The sequence below is a fragment of the Magnolia sinica genome, chromosome 9, assembly GCF_029962835.1.
Source record: "Magnolia sinica isolate HGM2019 chromosome 9, MsV1, whole genome shotgun sequence".
In the NCBI taxonomy this organism is placed as follows: domain Eukaryota; kingdom Viridiplantae; phylum Streptophyta; class Magnoliopsida; order Magnoliales; family Magnoliaceae; genus Magnolia; species Magnolia sinica.
The window spans coordinates 56,559,266-56,579,865 of record NC_080581.1 but is presented as its reverse complement, the minus strand read 5'-3'; the positions used below and the strand labels follow the sequence as shown (position 1 = coordinate 56,579,865).

The window sequence follows — 20,600 nt, the reverse complement described above, 5'->3', positions numbered from 1 at the left end:
CCAATTCTCCCAATTCCCAATCCCACCGCTATCTCCATCTCTATCAGTGCTTCTGCATTCCTTCATTGCCCTGCCTTCTTTGCCTTTGCATGCACATTCACAACACCACCTCAATCATCCACCATCATTAAATCAATTGTATATAAATTTAGTTATTTCCAGTGTGGCAGCCTATCTTCGACATCAACCACACCTGAACTTTTTTAGCCAAGCGACACTGGTTAATGATCCCAACCTGATTCCTGAACCTCCACATCTTCATTACCTTACTGAAGAAGGCCTAGAAGTTTGAGTTCTAATTCTGCAAAGGGTTGATTCTACCCTGCGATGTGGGTTTTTTTTTCTAAAGGGGTGTTGAAGGTTCTCGAGGAATACAAGGAGGGATTTCATTGGTTTGGGTTGGAAGAGGTTTTGAAGTTGTTTTCTAAGCTTGGTTTTTATTCTTCTAAGGAGAGGAAGGGCACTTTCCATAGATTCATTCCTCTGTTACAGAAAGCCAGGGTTTGATGGTGGGTGGTGAGGTTTTGATTAGTTTTTTTTTTTTTGTTTTTTCATATGACAATTTTAGAATTTTAGGTTTTGTTCATCACCTCTTCCGTATACCTATTGATATATGTATCTTTCCCTTACCGCAGACTTTTCACAAGACGTCTTTTGTTTGTGTAGGGAGTTTCGACTGGACTTGTTATTATGTCAAGCATTTGAACTGGACCTATCACCTTAGCCGTATGGCCAGACCTATTTTTTCATTTGTTGTTAGAACATCAAATGATTTATATCCTATCATTGAAAGTGCTAATGATTTATATCCTAAAGTCATCAAATTGCATGCTGATCTCATGTTATTTATTGTTCTGTTGCCATGTTATTGTTGAATTTTTCTTTTGCTTTTGAATAAATATTCACTACGAGTAACTTGAGTTTGAAGAGAGATATTAAATCAGATTATGATAATCTTCTTATATTAGAATATTTCATTTTTTTTTTGTTTACATCTCTGCAAATCTCTACATATCTCTCATTTATCTCTGTTATCTCTTATATATTATTGTTTTTGTCAATTAGATAAACAAATTATAATTTCTTCAATGTAGTTTCTTGATATTTAACACATTTTAAAGAAATTTTTCTGAGAACAGTACCGGTGTATGTATGACCAAAGGGTGTTCATCTGTTGACTCCACCATGAACATGCCTCATCCAAATATTCATCTCTATTATTGTGTTTCAATTATAAAAAATGTGTTTTGATTAATGTATTTCTTTCTAGTGAATGGGTTAGAAAGTTTCAGTTATCAATCGATGCGCCTGTATAAGTGGACCGGAGATCCATGCTTGCCATCAAATTCAACTTGGGAATGGTTGAGTTGCAATGACAAGGATCCCCCACGAGTTACGGCTATGTAATATCTCCAAGCCATATTTAACAACTTTTTTCTTTTTATCCATTCTACTTTTTTGGTGAATCATTCGTGTTTGGTTTACATAACATAATCACTTTTCTTTCTTTTTCTCTATTAGCTATCTCTCTGGATATAGCCTTATGGGTTATCTTCAAAACTTCAGCCAAATGGAAGCCCTTGAAATTATGTAAGTTTATTTTAACAGATAAATGCATGTACATATGTATCTTTATATATATTGGTGTAAACCACACCAGCAATGCATATGGAAAAAAGGAATGGCTGGAAATTTTTGGCTGATTGTCAATCATTGTCTAGGCTGTAAGGGCGTGTTTGGCTGGATGGATCCCATGGGATTAGGAGGGATGGAATGGTAAAATCCTGGGATATGCCAAACGAGCCAAACAGACCTGATGAACTTGTCCCGGGATATAGCAAACACATGGATCTTAAACCAGTCCACTGACATCACCATCATTACGTTAAAATTGATCCCATCCCTCCTAATCCCGTTCAATCGCGCCTTGGGCGTGTTTGGTTGGACGGGTTGGAAGGGATTGGAAGGTAAAATCCCGGGATATGCCGGGTGTGCCAAACAGACTCAATGAACTTATCCCGGGATATAGCAATCCCATGGATCTTAAACCAATCCACTGACACCACCATCATTACCTTAAAATCCATCTCATCCCTCCTAATCCTTCTTAATCCGCCCAGCCAAACAGGCCCTAAGCCACCTAATTAATCTATCAACAAAATTTGAGCATCTTCATTTCAAAGTGGGTTGACCATGCTAGATGAGTTGGATGCCATCCACCATGACAGCCCCCGAACGAATCTAGTTGCACATGCTCTTCAGCTACAGCTGTTTGTGGACGAGACTGTCTTTGCTATAAAACATCACAATATATTTCTGATTTTCCATAGGGATTATAGTTATTGGGTCTGGAAAAATTCTTCAAAGATCCATATCATTTCCCTCAACATGGATGGGGGATATTAGGGAAAAAAAATCTGGATTTAAATATTTTAACCATTTGATCATTAAAATATTTTCTATTGAATATGGCCATCTATTTTAACCATTGTTTTGTGGGCTATTTTGATAGAAGATTTTGTAGATGTTTTTTATATCACCCATCCACAGTGAGTCCCATTGGATCGATACATGGTTTCAAATGGAGAAAGAGAGAAAGAGAGAGAGAGAGAGAGAGAGAGAGAGAGAGAGAGAGAGAGAGAGAGAGTGTGAAGTTCAATAATTTGATTTTGTTTGTAGAGATTTGCACAACAACAACCTTCGAGGGCCTATACCTGACTTCCTTGGAGAATTTCCAAACCTGCGAGTGCTGTAAGTTACAGTCAATTTTACTTGAACATCAGTTCAAAGGATAGTCTCCTGTTTAATTTCCAAACCATTTTAAAAATGGTAGTGATCTACGAATGTACACGTGGCATTGTCGTAAGGTAACGCAAACTGTCAAATTGCTGACCCAACTGTAGCTGGTGCATGATTGAAAGTTTCCACTAAAAGGATATCATCAGTACCCGTGGTATTTTCTTATGAATTTGGACTACTATCTTATGATTTTAACCATCCATATGATAATCATTAATTGGATGGTTAGGACTGCTTGATCAGTGTGATTTCAGAGATGCTACATCTGTAAATTTTGATCGTCTGCATAGCTCTACATCAATGCCACATGAGGGAGATGAATCACTAACATTTTTTAAATGATGCAAAACTAGTCTACATCAATGCCACATGAGGGAGATGAATCACTAACATTTTTTTAAATGATGCAAAACTAGCACAGGAATCTACCCTAAAGTTGAAATGCCTCTCTGAGCTGAGTTCATCTTATCTTATTTTATTTTCTTATTTTCTTCTTCTTCTTTTTTTTCTTTTTTTTCTTTTTTTTTTTTGGCAGGAACTTAGCCAACAATAATTTTGAAGGCAGCATACCGAAGTCGATTCTAAACAACGATAGAATATCCTTCAAGTAAGACTTCAATCACCAACTTGTGCACCAACGTCTTCCTCCTTTGATTGCCAGCGGTCCGGTGTTCCGTGCACATTCAAATTTGACTCCTTCCAACTTTTGGAACTGTAGGCAGGAAATGTGCATATGGATTCCCACCCACAGTCAATGGACGAAGAGATAACCCGGAGTCATATAGTACATAATCCCCTCTTTACCAGTCAACATATGCAATCATTTCGGGTCACTGCCCAAATATTATTTACATGCACAACAGGTCTCTCAAAAAGAGTATTAATCACCTAACCATCTGTAGATTAATAGATTAAGATATAGCAGATGTGTCTCAAGTGTTGTCAGAATGTCTTAAATCTGACATTGTTTGTGCTGCTCGACCGGTCGAGTGACTAGCTCGACCAGGGTCGAGGGCCGCTCGACTCGAAGTCTAGCGAGCACAGGTTTTGGGTGTCTGGGCCGCTCGACCGGTCGAGGGGGTCCCTCGACCAGTTGAGGTTATGCAGATCCTGCATAGACTGCGTAAATTTGAGGCGGTTTCCGGATTTTTTTGGACTAGGTGCGTAAGTGGAGTTTTCTAAAATATAAATATAGGTCCCTATGATTATTCTAAAGTATTCTAAGGCTTTCTAAAAGTTTTTCAAGGGTTCCTAAAAGGGTTTTCGGGTTATCAAAGGGTGTAGCAAGGGTGAGATTCGATGTTGTTCGAATTGGGTAAGTCCTCTCTCTTGTAATTTCTATTTCATAGTGGATTTCTGTCGCTTTGTGCCGTAGTTTTTTTCTGCAAGAATTTTTCACGTCAAATTTTTATGTTCTTTTGTGAATGTTTGACATTATTGGATTGTTATCCTAGATCTAGATCTGTATGATTCCGCAACACAAATCCCCAACAAGTGGTATCAGAGCAATCATTGGGGCACAGATCTGAATCTACAAGATTAGTAATATAGAAAACGGCAAGTTTGATATTGAGAAGTACTCAGGCAAAAATAATTTTAAGTTATGAAAGATTAAGATGATTAACCTGTTAACCAAGTAAGGCGAGATTAAGGCTCTTGAGGAGCCAAAATCTACCATGAAAGATGATGAATGAGAAAACTTTGATAGTAATGCTTTAGCCTCTATTCGTTTATGTCTCACGGATGAGGTTCTCTATAATGTTTTAAGGGAGAAAACTGCGGCTAATTTGTATGCGAAGGTAGAGAACATCTATGCAAAGAAGTCCTCTGAAAATCACATACGCTTGAAGCTACAGTGTTATACCTTCAAGATAGCAGAGGGTGGAGATCTAGAAGCCCATATCAGCAACTTTAATAAATTGATGTGCGAATTGCTGGATATGGAGGAAGTGGTCAAAGATGAGGAACATGCATTTATATTGTTGAATTCTCTTTGTGCATCATATGAGTCTTTCAGGGACACGATGTGCACCGCAAATAAAACCCTATGTGTTGGCACCGTTATCTCAGCCCTTCAAGGGAAGGCTATGAGAAAGTTAAACGGCGATATGGGGTCATCTTCCGTTGCACTGATTACAAGAGGCAGAGATTCTGAGCGAGGTACAGGATCTTCAAGACCTATATCCAAATCCAAGGGCAAGGGCAAAGGAAAATTAAAGTGTTGGAATTGTGAGTTGTCTGGACACAGGAAGAAGAATTATAGAAATTCTAAAATGAAGAAAGAAAATTCAGTGGTTTCTTTCAAGGAGGCCAATGTGGTCATATCTGATGAAGAATCAAGTGGTGGTGATGTTCTGTCTATTTCCATATTGGTCATTTACTCGACAATCATAAAGTCGAGTGGATACTTGACACAGGAACATCTTATCACATGACTCCTCATCGGAGTTAGTTTACCAGTTACAAGGAATGCGATGGTGGATAGGTTTTTATGGGCAATGACAATGTCTGTAATGTTGTGGCTATTGGTACGGTGAACATTAAGATGTTTGATGGGATGGAGCGTACCTTGACTGACGTTAGGCACGTTCCTGATATGAAGAAAGTCTGATTTCTCTCGGTGCACTCGAGGCTATAGGGTGCAAGTTCACCAGTATTGATGGTGTCCTTAAAGTTTCAAAAGGGGCACTCATGGTTATGAAAGTTCAGAGGCATAGAAACCTTTACAGGTTGATTAGAAGCACTTCAGTAGGTGGAGCAGCAGCAGCTATTGCCGACTCCATGTCTCTACGTATGTGGCATGCTCGTCTGGGCAACATCAGTGAGCGGGGCATGAAGGTACTTTCTTATTGATGTTTGATTCTAGCTTTTAAAAATTCTGATGAATGAGCGGGGCATGAAGGTACTTTCTTAACCAAGCAAGGCGAGATTAAGGCTCTTAAGGAGCGAAAATCTACCATGAAAGATGATGAATGAGAAAACCTTGATAGTAATGCTTTAGCCTCTATCCGTTTATGTCTCATGGATGAGGTTCACTATAATGTTTTGAGGGAGAAAACTGTGGCTAATTTGTATGCGAAGGTAGAGAACATCTATGTAAAGAAGTCCTCTGAAAATCACATACACTTGAAGCTACAGTGTTATACCTTCAAGATGGCAGCGGGTGGAGATCTAGAAGCCCATATCAGTAACTTTAATAAATTGATGTGCGAATTGCTGGATATGGAGGAAGTGGTCAAAGATGAGGAACAAGCATTTATATTGTTGAATTCTCTTCTTGCATCATATGAGCTTTCGGGGACACGATGTGCACCGCAAATAAATCCCTACGTGTTGACACCGTTATCTCAGCCCTTCAAGTGAAGGCTATGAGAAAGCTAAACGGCGACATGAGGTCATCTTCCGTTACACTGATCACAAGGGTCAGAGATTCAGAGCGAGGTACAGGATCTTAAAGACCTATATCCAAATCTAAGGGCAAGGGCAAAGGAAAATTAAAGTGTTGAAATTGTGGGTTGTCTGGACACAGGAAGAAGAATTGTAGAAATTCTAAAATGAAGAAATAAAATTCAACGGTTTCTTTCAAGGAGGCCAATGTAGTCACATCTGATGAAGAATCAAGGGGTGATGATGTTCTGTCTATTTCCATATTAGTCATTTACTCGACAATCATAAAGACGAGTGGATACTTGACACAGGAATATCTTATCACATGACTCCTCACCGGAGTTAGTTTACCAGTTATAAGGAATGCGATGGTGGACATGTTTTTATGGGCAATGACAATGCCTGTAAGGTTGTGGCTATTGGTACGGTGAGCATCAAGATGTTTGATGGGATGGAGCATACCTTGACAGACGTCAGGCACGTTCTTGATATGAAGAAAGTCTGATTTCTCTCGGTGCACTCGAGGCTATAGGGTGCAAGTTCACCAGTATTGATGGTGTCTTTAAAGTTTCAAAAGGGGCACTCATGGTTATGAAAGTGCAGAGGCACAGAAACTTTTATAGGTTGATTGAGAGCACTTCAGTAGGTGGAGCAACAACAGCTATTGCCGACTCCATGTCTCTATGTATGTGGCATGCTTGTCTGGGCAACATCAGCGAGCGGGGCATGAAGGTACTTTCTTATTGATGTTTGATTCTAGCTTTTAAAAATTCTGATTTAGATATATGCGAGTATCGTATATATGGTAAACAATCTAGATTGTCTTTTAAATCTGAAAAACTTGTTTGTAAGGGAGTGCTTGATTATGTGCACTATGATGTATGGGGGTTATCGCCAGAAGTTTTCATTGGGGGGTCGTCATGGTTTGTTTCATTCATTGACGATTACTCCAGAAAAGTTTGGGTTTATTTCATGAAATGTAAATTTGAAGATTTCACCATATTCAAACAATGGAAGGCAATGGTGGAAAAAAAGTCAGGGCAAAAAATAAAAGTTTTTAGGACCGATAATAGTGGAGAATTTACTTCCACTGAGTTTAATGAGTATTACAAGAATAAATGGATTATCAGGCACAACACAGTGCACCACACGCCCGAGCAAAACGGTGTGGCTGAGCGAATGAATCGGACTCTCCTGGAGAGGACCAGATGCATGTTAAGTAATGCTGCGTTGGGTAAGGACCTATGGATAGAGGCCATTAACACAGATGGTTATTTGGTGAACTAATCTCCTTCAACGGCAATTGAATGTAAAATCCCAGAGGAAGTATGAAGTGGTCAGAAAATCGACTACTCAGATCTACGCATATTTGGTTGTAGAGCTTACTCTCATGTACCGTCAGTTGAGAGAGATAAGCTAGACCATAGAGCCAAAAAGTACATCTTTGTTGGCTATGACATTGGTGTGAAAGGTTACAGGTTATTCGACAAGATCACACGCAAGGTCATCACTAGCCGTGACGTCAGATTCGATGAAAGCTCTCTATTCCGCAAGAATGATCAAGAGGAGCAAAAGGAACCAGAAAGGTTGATCATAGACGTCCAGATTGACTCAGATGATACTCAGTCAGAGACAGATGCGCAGACAGAGGTACAGGATCAGGTGGAGCAGGCACCTGTGAGAAGGAACCCACCGCATGATCGCAGGTTATCGGCAATATACAGAGACGACTCTAATATTACATATGTCCTTATTATAGATGAGGGGGACCCGTCTACTATTCAGAAGGTACTTGATGAGCCTGATGTAGAAAAGTAAAAGGCGGCTATGGATGATAAGATGGACTTGTTGCACAAAAATCACACATGGGAGCTGGTGGAGCTTCCTGTGGGCCGAAAAGCGATCAGATGCAAGTGGTTATTCAAAAGGAAAATGGATAGATACAAAGTAAGATTGGTAGCGAAAAGTTATAATCAAAGAGAAGGAATCGACTTCACAGAGATATTCGCACCGGTGGTTAAGCAAGTATCTATCATATTCATGTTGGCACTGGTTGCCCAATACGATCTCGAGCTGGAACAGATGGATGTGAAGACTACATTCGTACACGGGGAATTGGAAGAGCAGATCTACATGAAGCAACTAGAGGGCTACGAAGTTAAAGGGGTAGAGAAAAAAGTTTGCAGGTTAATGAGGTCGTTGTACGGCCTGAAATAATCGCCTAGGCAGTGGTATAAAAAATTTGATTCTTTCATGGTGAGTCAGAAATTTACTAGGAGTGAACACAATCACTATGTCTATTATAAGACACTGATTGATGAAAAATTCATCATCCTAGTACTGTTTGTTGATGATATGTTGATTGCCTGTCATGATATGTCTGAAATCAACGTACTAAAGACTCAGTTATCAGGGACATTCGAGATGAAAGATCTGGGGGCTACAAAGAGGGTTCTCGGCATAAATATTCATAGAGACAGGAAGAATAACAGACTTTGGTTATTACAGGCAGAATACCTTGAAAAGGTGTTGATTAAGTATGGGATGGACCAAGCAAAGCAGGTGAACGTTCCCCACGCGGCTCACTTCAAGCTTTCCTCAGAATAATGTCCTAAATCAAATGAGAAAAAGCAAATTATGTCTCATGTGCCTTATTCGAATGTGGTTGGTAGTTTAATGTATGTCATGGTTTGTACAAGACCAGATATTTCACATGTAGTCGGTGTTGTGAGCAGATACATGTCAAACCCCGGCAAGCAACATTGGAAAGTGGTGCAATGGCTACTTCAATACATTCGAGGTATGAAATACTACATCTTAACTTTTGAGAAGACAAGGACAAAGTTGGTAGGGTATGGTGATTCTGACTACACAGGCAGTGTGGATTCCAGAAAGTCCACTTCAGAATACTCATTTGTACTAGCGGGTGGAGCAATCAGTTGGATGTCGAAGCTTTAGTTTATGGTGGCTCTTTCCACGACCAAAGCAGAATATATGGTAGTGACGGAAGCATTTAAAGAAGGTATTTGACTCAGAGGCATGACAAATCAGTTGGGACTTCAATAGGAGGTTGTGCTGGTTAACTGTGATAGTGAGAGTGCTATCAATTTGGCTAAAAATTCTATTTATCACTCACGTACTAAACATATTGATGTTCATTACCACTTTATCCGACAGGTGCTTGAGGAAGGAGGCATAAAACTGGAGAAGATTCACACCATCATGAATTCAGCAGATATGCTCACCAAGGTCGTTCCTAAAGAGAAGTTCAAGTTCTGTGCAACTTCTCTGGGCTTGGCGATGGCATAAACGAAGGACGGAGTGTGCACAAGAAGCGTTAATTGAAGCTATGATGTGATGCAAAGATAAGAGAAGAGGTCAAGGAGCTACCCGATTAAAGATTGAAGACATGGCAGAGATTGTTGTCAGAATGTCTTAAATCTGACATTTTCTAGGCTGCTCGACCGATCGAGGGTCCACTCGACTGGTCAAGGGCCACTCAACTCGAAGTCTAGCAAGCACAAGTTTTGGGTGTTCGGGCCGCTCGACCAGTCGATGTTACGCAAATCCTGCGCGGACTGGGTAAATTTGAGATGATTTTCAGACTTTTCTAAAGTAGGTGCGTAAGTGGAGTTTTCTAAATTATAAATAGGAGTTCCTAGGGCTATTTTAAAGGATTTTAAGGTTTACTACAGATTTTTTAAGGGTTTCTAAAAGGGTTCTAGGGTTATCAAAGGGTGTAGCAAGGGTGAGATTCGAGGTTGTTCGAATTGGGTAAGTCCTCTCTCTTATAATTTCTATTTCATAGTGGATTTCCGTCGCTTTGTATCATGGTTTTTTCCCGCAAGGGGTTTCCACGTTAAATCTTTGTGTTCTCTTGTGAATGCTTGACGTTATTGGATTGCTATCCTAGATCTAGATCTGTGTGATTCCGCAGCACAAATCCTCAACATCAAGTACATATGACATATTGACGCAGGGATAAATGTGATGAGGTCGATCACCGTCTTCATCAAGGATAACTACTCCGAATCCACAGAGCTTCTCTAGACTGCTCACAGGGACTTCTCAAATCCACGAGAAAAGAAAGCAAGAAAATAGAAATAAATTCTAATAAATTCAAATTTTAATTTATTAATGAATGAAATAAATGAGTTCACAACCCTTTAAATAGGGGTACCAAGCAATGGGAGAGAAATCAAAAGCAAATTATAACTAAAACTCCTAGAATTCACAACTTACTATTTATAGATGGTCGTGATGTCTACTAGTGCGCAAGGTTTTCAGCCAAAAATAGTAAGTGTCCTATTTGGCTTCACCAAGCTGTTCTCCAAATTATTCTAAGCAATTTTCATGTTGGACACAACTCCTAAAGCCCAACAGATGAAGAGTTATAATCAAACTAAAACTTACTATTTGTAGTAAAAACGAAATTAAAATAGGGAAATGACTGTCGATCTGGGGGTATTTCGCAAATCTGGCTTGCATAACTGGCATAGCGGGGTTGGCTGGCTAGAGTAGCTCGTTCTACCCTAAAATTTTACACCTAATAACTCATTTCGGATTGTGAGATACGCCCGATCTAATGTTTGAGGGTCCGGATCACTTCTGTCGTCGACCGGGCCTTTTCTTATCCATTTTGGCCATGAAACTGTCCGCGACCCGCTTTTCATCAGTCCCCTATACTTCAAAAGAACTCGTCCTCGAGTTCTCGTCCTGATCTGGTTAATGATACTCGGTCAGGTCCATGACATTAGAAGTCTGTGAGATCACCATGTCATTTGGAAGATCAACAAAATAAGCGTTGTCATTGATCTTTTGGATGATTGGGGCAGGTCCAATCTTCTTATTCTTCAAATTGTTGTACGTCCCGGTCGAAAATCTCTCTTTACACAGATGAACTATAACGCGGCCACCCACCTCGAACACTTTTTGTTGCCAATGCTTATCCGGTTGTTCCTTGTACTTCTCGTTCGAGACATGTAGCTTAGTCTGCACTTCCACATGAATGCCCATGATCCTGTCTGCCATATATTCTGTTACAATGCTCGTGCCTGAGAGCTTGTGCAGAGGGACTAAGTCAAGCATGTGGCGAGGCACTCGTTCGTAGATAATATGGAATGCCGATTTTCCTGACGAGCGGTTCACTATGTTGTTGAATGCAAACTCTGCTTGAGACAAGACCAAATCCCACTGCTTCAGTTTCCCAACGTACGATTCACAACCTTGGTCTGCCTATCAGTTGTGGGTGATATGCACTGCTAAATTGAAGTCGTGTATCGAATCGAGTCCACAAAGTTCGCCAAAAGTGGCTAATAAACTTTGTATCATGATTAGAAGTAATGGTCTTGGGAACCCGGTGTAGCCATATGATCTCCCTGAAGAATAGATTCACCACGTGTGTTACATTGAGGGTCTTCTTGCATGGGTTAAAGTGTGTCATCTTAGAGAAACAATATACCACCATGAACACTGAATCCATGCCGCGTTGTGTTCGTGGGAGACCAATCATAAAGTCCATAGATAAATCCTCCCAATGACCATCAAGCACAGGTAATGGGGTGTAAAGGTCTGCATTCTAAGATTGCCCCTTAGATGTCTGACAAACATGATAACGTTATACTGCTTTTCCCACATCACATACCAATTGCGGCCAGTAATACCGCTTCGCATCTTGTTTCACCCAAGGTGTCAACCGAGGCCACCTCCATGTAGCTCCTAAATAATTTGCTTTCTCAGAGAACTTTGGGGGATGCACAATTGATTCCTTTTGAAGAGGAAACCGTCCTGTATATGAATGTCACTGAGGTGAGCTTCTTGACACTTTACCCAAGAATCTTTAAAGTCCTCGTCCTCGACATACAGCTCCTTGAGACAGTCGAAGCCGACCACCTTGTTGCTCATCGTAACAAGTAGTGATGCACGACGACTAAGTGCATCAGCCACCTTATTCTGCTATCCTAAATTGTGCTTCAAAATGAATGTGAATTTCTGTAAAAATGCAACCCATCTAGCATGCACACGATTCACGTTATCTGGTTATTAATAAACTTTAATGCTTAGTGGTCAGTGTATAGAACAAACACCCTTTGAATCAGATAATGTCGTCAATGTCGCAGTGCCTGAACAACTGCGTACAACTTAAGCTAAAACGTCGACCACTTCTTTCGGACATCGCTGAGCTTCTCATTATAAAAGGCTACCAGCCTACTTTCCTGTGATAATACTCCTCCAATTCTAATGTATGAAGCGTCACACTCTACTTCAAACAGCTTATCGAAATTAGGAAGCACCAAGGCTGGTGTTGTGGACAAACAGTTCTTGATCTCATGAAAGCTCTTGTCAGCTTCATCGGTCCACTGAAACGGTCTTTTTTTCATACAATCTACAATAGGCGCTACTATTGTACTAAAATTTCACACGAATCGATAATAGAAGGTCGTCAACCCGTGAAAACTCCTCACCTCATGAATGTTTGTTGGATCGACCATTCCCTAATGGCTCGCACCTTTTCATCATCTACATGGATGGCCATGGACGTTACAACAAATCCTAGGAACAACAAGCTGTTCATTAAAAATTACACTTCTTCAAGTTGAGGTACAACTTGTTAATATGTAGGACTTGCAACACCTGCCGAAATGTTTCCTGTGCTTCGTCTCATCCTGGCTATATATCAGTATGTCATCAAAATATACTACCACAAATCGGCAAGTAAATGGTTTTAGAACTTAATTCATCAAACGCATAAAAGTACTTGGTGCATTCGATAGGCAGAAGGGCATGACTAGCCACTTATACCACCCTTCCTTGGTCTTGAATGTCGTTTTCCACTCATCAATGAGTCAGATACGAATCTGATAGTACCTGCTCCTTAAGTCTAGTTTAGAGAACACCTTGGCCCCTTCTAGCATATTGAGCATGTCATCCAACCGTGGTATTAGAAACAAATATTTTATGATAATTTTGTTGATTGCTTGGCTCTCAACACACATGCGTCAACTTCCATCCTTTTTTTGCGTTAATAATGCTTGTACGACACATGGGCTCATGCTCTCTCTCTCTCTCTCTCTCAAGAGACCCTTACGAATCAATTCCTCCACTTGCCCCTGAAGTATCTCACACTCCTTTAGACTCATTTGATAATGAGAGTGGTTGGGCATGCTAGCCTCAGGGACGAGGTATATGTGATGTTGGATGTCCCTCATGAGGGGTAATCCATTAGGTAAATCTTTAGGCCAAACTTCTTTGAATTCGTTTAGCAATAGTCTTAAACTTGGAGGAATGTTTGAGGGTTCTAATTCTTCACCCTTCACTACTACGGCATATACCTGCCAGTTTCCTTAGATTCCTCCATGAAATCCTGAATGGTCAGGAGGGAACTCTCCTACACTTTAGAGGCTTTAGGGTGATTCTCTGGTGCCATAGGGGTAAAGATTATTTTTCGACTATCATTGACAAATATGTAGACATTGTCTCATCCTTGATGGGTCGCATCACGGTCTGACTGTCAGGGTCGACCGAGTAACATATGGCATACTTCCATGTCGACCACATCACAAAGTATTTGATCCTTATAATTTTTACCAATTGAAAATAAGATATTGTATTGTTCAGTTACCTTAGTCACGTTCACCTTTTTTATCCAACCAATTGAGTACAGGGAATGATGTTTTGTCATTTGTAGCTGTAACTTGTCCACCATCACACTTGAGACGATGTTCTCGCTACTACACTATCTATAACACATCACAGACCTTTCCATTGACAGTGCACCGCGTACAGAATATATTATCTTGATGTGGATATCATTCCTTCCATATGGTATACAATAATCGCCTCACAACTAGAGACTCACCATGATCCTCGCTCGTCAATTCATCACTATCTGTTATTTCCTCAGTGGCTTGGTCATGTTCATTAAAGCCAGGGTCTTCTTCTGCGACCTCACATTTAGTGCCCCCTTCATTTATGATTAAGTGTGTCATGGGACGTTGAAGACAGTTGTTTGATGAGTGGCCCAGTTGGCCAAGCGGTAACAATTGTTCGACCTTAGCCGAACATAATGATTTAGAATCCTACTCGGGCCCGCTGTTGTGGGTATTACATGTTGGGGTCTAGATGAGTTGCTCCCCGTATCATGGATTACGGTTGGAGGAGGTTGAGAACGTCTCCTACTGGTTCTTTTCCTCGTGCCAGCACTAGATCCTGTGTGGGACTCGTCATGGGGGGTCAAGTTGAAGGATAAGGCCGAGTAAAAACCCTCGCAAGTTGCATTTCTTCCTTACCTACCAATTGAAGTGCTTTATCCACAGTCCTGACTAGGTACATCTGAACTCGATCCTGAATTGTCGATTGCAACTCACTTATAAATCGTGCCACCTTCTGTGACTCAGATTCTGACAGATCGTTTCGGGTTACCAACCACTGGAATTCTTCAGTGTAATCTGTGACAGTTCGATTTTCTTGTCGGCAATTGTGGTATAACTGGAATAACATCTGTTCGTAATCATTAGGGAGAAATTGTGATTGAAGAGGACGTCTCATCTGTGGCCATGATGAGATGGGTACCTTATTCTGGCGGGCTCGTTAGAGTTGTAATTGCTCCCACCATCCAAAAGCACCAGATTTTAATTTAAACGCTACCAATTTTACCTTCTTATGATCTGACGCGTCCATATAATAAAAATATCTCTCTACTTTGGCTAATCAATAGAGGAAATCTTCTATGCGTAATAAATCATTAAAACTAGGAAGTTCAGTCTTACCTCGTAGTCTCTTTCAGCACAATCTAAATGATTACCTCTATGTACTGGTCGTCGAGCAAAACTTTTATTATTGTTCTTGTCACTGGAACTTGAATTATTTGATGTAACCCTACGGTTTGCCACTGATAATGCTCTACAAAAATCGGAGTTGTGTCATACAGCAACCACGGGCGGTGAAGCAACCATAGGTGGTGGAGCATCGCCTAGGGCTCGGGGTAGAAGTATCGTATTTGCAAGACAGTCGAGGGTTGCCTGCAGCCCTTGCATGGTCAACTGACACTTTCTCAGTGGAAAGCTTACATTCTTTCCACAAGATCACGAATCCTTATATCACCGTCCATAGGATTTTGAGTCATACCTTCATTGTTTGCCATCAGCCTGAGGGGAATCCTCGCTCTGATACCAATTGACGCAGAGATGAATGTGATGACGTTGATCACCGTCTTCCTCAAGGATAACTACTCTGAATCCATGAAGCTTCTCTAGACTCCTCATAGAGACTTCTCGAATCCATGAGAAAAGAAAGCAACAAAATAGAAATAAATTCCAATAAATTTGAAATTTATTTGATTAATGAATGAAATAAACGAGTTCACAACCCTTTAAATAGGGGTTCCAAGCAATGGGAGAGAAATCAAAAGCAAACTATAACTAAAACTCCTATAATTCGCAACTTACTATAAATAGTAAACTTATTATTTATAGACAATCGTGATGTCTACTAGTGTGCAAGGTTTTCAGCCAAAATCAGTAAGTGTCCTATTTGGCTTCACCAAGTTGTTCTCCTAATTATTCTAAGCAATTTTCATGTTGGACACAACTCCTAAAGCCCAATGGATGAAGAGTTATAATCAAACTAAAACTTACTATTTATAGTAAAAATGGAATTAAAATAGGGAAACGACCATCGATCCGGAGGTATTTCACAAATCTGGTTTGTATAACCCGACGTAGCGGGGTTGATTGGCTAAAGTAGCTCGTTCTACCCCAAAATCATATATTTTATGCCTAATAACTCATTTCGGATTGTGAGATACTCCCGATATAAGGTCCGACGGTCCGAATCACTTCTGTCGTCGACCAGGCCTTTTCTTATCCATCTTGGCCATGAAACTATCTGTGACCCGCCCTACATCACATATGAGCCATGTAAATGGTGGCCCTTGCCATGAAGGTTATAGACAAACATGGAAACAATGGATAGTTGAAATACGACTTTCCACCTATCCACAGCCTTTCCATTTCCATGAGTTTGGCCACATGTCCATCAAAATAATAGATCTATTCTTACCTCTCTACCTTTATAGAATCGCTTTTGGCATTCATTTTTCTTCTTTCCAAAAGCCTATATCACACTTACGTCTCCTCCATAGGTGGTGTTGAAGAGTAGACCAATGTATTTTTAGGTGGTTCCGTAGACTATTATAACAAAATATGGTATTATTAATACGAATAGATAGGGGAGAAGTGAATTTGCCCTAATTTCTCACTTAACATCAACTCACATAGTATCAAAGATAGATTAAAACCTTAGCTCCCTTTCTCCCATTTTTTGGCACCGTCCACCTATGGCTAGCATTAATCTAAACTCAAACACATCTTCTTCTTCTCCGATTGGCACCATATGGGGCAGTATAATTGTCTATGATAGCCTCATCCCCAACTCATTGCAAAATTGTAACTTTGTCTTTCCTCTCACCTGCTGCAATCAGAGATGGAACCCTCAAATCATATCCTCCCTCTCCGTCACCGCGTCGCGACACTGACCTTGTAACCTTGCCATAATCTAGCAACCCACCTCAACCTTGGTCTATATGTTCCCCAGCCCCGTCGGACCAGATCCTTCATGGTGACTTAGCTGGAGCAACCACCTAGTTTTCTTCCTCAGGAGGAGACTAGGAGAATATGTAGACTTTGAAAAGTAATTTACAGTTTAAGATAGTCATTAAGGGTGTAGTTTGATGAGTTTAGTAATGTCCTACTAACTTATGGCTTCTATTGAAGTAAGGTTGATCTCTTAGTTTTCATGAACTATAATGATAAGGGTATGATAGCATTGATTGTATATGTCGATGATCTTGTTATTACATGGAGTGACACATTTAGCATCTTATAACTAAAAATCATCTCCAAAAGCATTTTCAAACCACAGACCAAGTGCTACTTCATTGTTTTTTGACATTGAAGTTGGTAGATCAAAGTCAAGTATTAATCTTTTCTCAAAGAAAGTATGTTCTTGATTCGGTGAATGAGACCGGTATGCTTGCATGTAGACCTGTTGATACGCCCATAAAGACTAGTGAGAAGCTATTGGATGATTAAGGAGAATTATTTAATGACCCGGGTAGATATAAAAGGATGTTTAGTAACTTGATATATATCTTACAGTCACTCGATTGGATATTAAATTTGCAGCCAGTATTATAAGTAGACGTATGCATCAACCAAGAGTTCCACACTGGGAAGTAGTTCTCAAAATTCTTAGATATCTCCATAAAGCATCTGACTAGGGGATCTTTTACCGAGCTAATGATTACCTTCAGGTAGAGGCGTTTTCAAATGCTGATTGGTATATTCCATCATAGATAGGCAGTCTACTTTGGGATACTGTACTTTTGTTGGGGATAATTTGATTACTCAGAAGTATAAGAAGCAAAATATGGTCTTTCATTTCAGTGCATCAACAGAGTGTAGAGCCATATGTCATGCAGTTTGTGAATTGTTACCGCTCAAATCTTTATTACAAGAACTCCAGTTGTTTTGAGGCGGGCCTATGATGGTTTATTGCGATGATCAAGCAAGGACCCATATCCAGTCTTCCATGAGAGGACTACGCATATAAAAGTTGATGCAAATTCATACAAGAGATGATCCCTTCCAAGCAGATTGCCATAACTTATATTCAGTCCAAATCATATATTGCAAATATCCTCACTAGGGCCTCATCGTGTGCACGATTTTCTCTACTATGTTCCAAGCTAGGTATGACAAATATCTATGCTTGAAGGGGAGTGTTAAAGTGAAAATCATTCTATTTTTAGGTCGTCCTCTAAACTATTATAACAAAATATGGTATTATTAATATAAATTAATAAGAGAGAATGGAATTAGCCCTAATCTATCGCTTAACATCAATTCACAGGTAGAAAGTTCTTTTGAACACTCGTACCATCAAACCATTTATAGATTAGATTAAGATATATATAACCGTTGATCTCAAGTACATGTGACATCTGAGTCATGCAAAAGGTGGGCCTTGCCATCAAGGTCAATGAAGAATAATATAGAAAATATGGATGGTTAAAATAAGAACTCCCATCAATCCGCAACCCTTCCTTTTCTATGGATCTGACCACGTGTTTATGAAAGTAAAACATTGCTCGTTACCTCCACCTTTTTTGAATCACTCTTCACTTCACACCTTCTCATGTAGCATTTTCCTTTGAACACACGTGTACCATCAAACATGATTCATAGATTTTCTGAGATGATCGCTACTAGAGTACTATTTTTCATCTTGACGCTAATTCTTTCCATTTGATGATAGTAATTCCTTCACTTATTTAGAAAGCTTTGGCACAAAGTCCTTAACTCACCTATTCAACTAAAATTCATCTGTTAAAAAAAAATGGCTTCTTAGTACTGCTGGCTTGTTCACGAACGTGTTTAAATGATTTCAAAGCATCTTTTGCTGATTTCAATTCTCTTACGTAGGATTCAATTCTCTTACTTAGGAAAGTATCTCCATTCAACATGAAATTTGGGCTGCGCATATAGCCTTTCTATTGTTCTTTCCCCATTTTGCAAGTTTCTACAGGCGACTATATCCAAAAAGCCTTGACCCAACAAGTAGCTTCTTAGCACACTTTCCTATTTATATAGTTCTTCATGGTAGAACTTTGGGAACAACTGCACTTAATGTTGATGTGATCGAGCTCACCAACACTGACGAAAATTGCAGTGGAGAATTAACAGAAGGTGAAAGCATAAAAAATTCAAAATCACAATCAAACTTACCTACTGTGGAGAAGAGATGGGTGTTAGGTGTATGTGTGGTAATATAAAGAGAAAAGTGGAGAGAGAAGACTAGTAGTGTATTCCAATGGCTTAAGAAAAAAGAAAAGAAAATTCCTGATTCATGCTCTCTTATATAAGCATAGTAATCTAATTGAATCTATTTAACTAACTACTATCATATGCAAATAGTCTAAACCAAATAAAACTCAAACATTCCGCCATATAGATTCCATGGGGCAAAAGTAGACCGATCCCCTCATTGGGTGAGCCTAAAAAAATGGTGATTAAAAAATGACCAATAGACCATATTCAACATGGATGTGTGCCCACCACATGGTCGTCAGCCAACCTAACTTTTGGGCCAGCTAACCTATGTGGTGAGGCCCACCAATTGAGTGTGGCTTCTTTCTCCCACGACTAAATGCATATTAGTGGCTTCTCATTCTCACGATTGAATGCATATTATATAGATCTAATATTTATTTTGCGACTGATTCACATCTATAACATCAAACTCCCTTCTGATTTCTTAGTGCAAGTGGAAACCCGGAACTGAAATTTCCAAAGAAGAAGAAGAAGAAGATTGGTCTTATAGTGGGCCTCACCATCGGAATGCTGATTGTCGTTGTGGTTCTTTGCCTCATAGTCACAGCATTTCTCCGTCGATCAAGGAAAAGAAGAGAACAAGAAGCAGCAAGAGGAGAACCTCGTCACCTTCAAGTACTCAATGATCATGAGGACTCAGAGGTGGGCCAATATGGGCAACTGGCCAAATAGAATACCATAAGCTGCTCAGCCCTTCTGCCCCACCATGTGATAATTTAGACTGTTCGTCTGTAAGGTCCCACCATGAATGGGCCACATGGAAAATATCTTGCTCATTATTCTTATGGATCCTATGACATAATTTAGAATAAAAAATAAAAAATCGTCCAGGAAAGCAATTTCTGACTTTAGGCTCCTAATGGTTAGGAGCTCCAATCAATGAGAATTTTCATTGTAGGCCATATATGGTGGAACCTTTTAAAAGAACGGTATGATCGTGATGTGGTGGGATAGAAGGGCGGAGCCTTTATATGTACGTAGTAAGTACAATGCCATACGCTTACGCTTAGATGATGAAACCATTTCATCAATGTGATACTGTGTCGTTAAGTTCTTGAGGCCACACGTGTGGGATTCCAGCTGTTAATCCGATCGACCTTAATGTTGATGGCCAAAAGAAGCTCACAGACCTGATAATCTCAGCAAACTATTGGTAGACTTTTGATGATTAGAATGGATTGTGAGGAAAATTGCAAGCATTGGTGGCAATGGACCGAGTTCTGGCCAGGTCAAGCTAGGACTAGAACTGGCCCCCTACTTAACATGGCATGGCTAGATCCAAAATTTTATGAAATCCCCATTCCTCACTTGAATGTTGTAGCAGGGAGGGATGTGATGAGTCGATCACAATCTTCCCCAGGTGATAACTACTTTGAATTTATAGAGTTCTCTGGACTTATCACAGAGCTTCCTCGAATCCACAAGGGATAAAAGTAGGAATAATTTCTAATAAATTCAAAATAACTTTGATCATAAAAAATGAAATTACAATTATTTAAATAAAGAACTCAAACCTAGGATGAA

The 20,600-nt window shown here is 39.8% G+C and overlaps 1 protein-coding gene across 1 annotated transcript; it reads left to right on the top strand.

Moving 5' to 3' along the window:
- Nucleotides 1-1,529: 1,529 nt before the first annotated feature.
- Nucleotides 1,530-20,032, top strand: LOC131256324 (putative inactive receptor-like protein kinase At1g64210). Its single transcript, XM_058257280.1, has 4 exons — nucleotides 1,530-1,590; nucleotides 2,680-2,751; nucleotides 3,335-3,406; nucleotides 19,618-20,032. Exons 1-4 carry the CDS (start codon nucleotides 1,544-1,546, stop codon nucleotides 19,700-19,702), a joined length of 276 nt encoding a protein of 91 aa, XP_058113263.1. The 5' UTR covers nucleotides 1,530-1,543; the 3' UTR covers nucleotides 19,703-20,032.
- Nucleotides 20,033-20,600: the final 568 nt, after the last annotated feature.

What these genes read in the sequence shown, in the direction of transcription:
- LOC131256324 (XM_058257280.1), top strand. Translation starts at nt 1,544, where the DNA reads ATGGGTTATCTTCAAAACTTCAGCCAAATGGAAGCCCTTGAAATTAT. An exon ending in ATGGAAGCCCTTGAAATTAT is followed by an intron (nt 1,591 to 2,679) that starts GTAAGTTTATTT and finishes TTTTGTTTGTAG; the next exon opens with AGATTTGCACAACAACAACC. An exon ending in TTTCCAAACCTGCGAGTGCT is followed by an intron (nt 2,752 to 3,334) that starts GTAAGTTACAGT and finishes TTTTTTTGGCAG; the next exon opens with GAACTTAGCCAACAATAATT.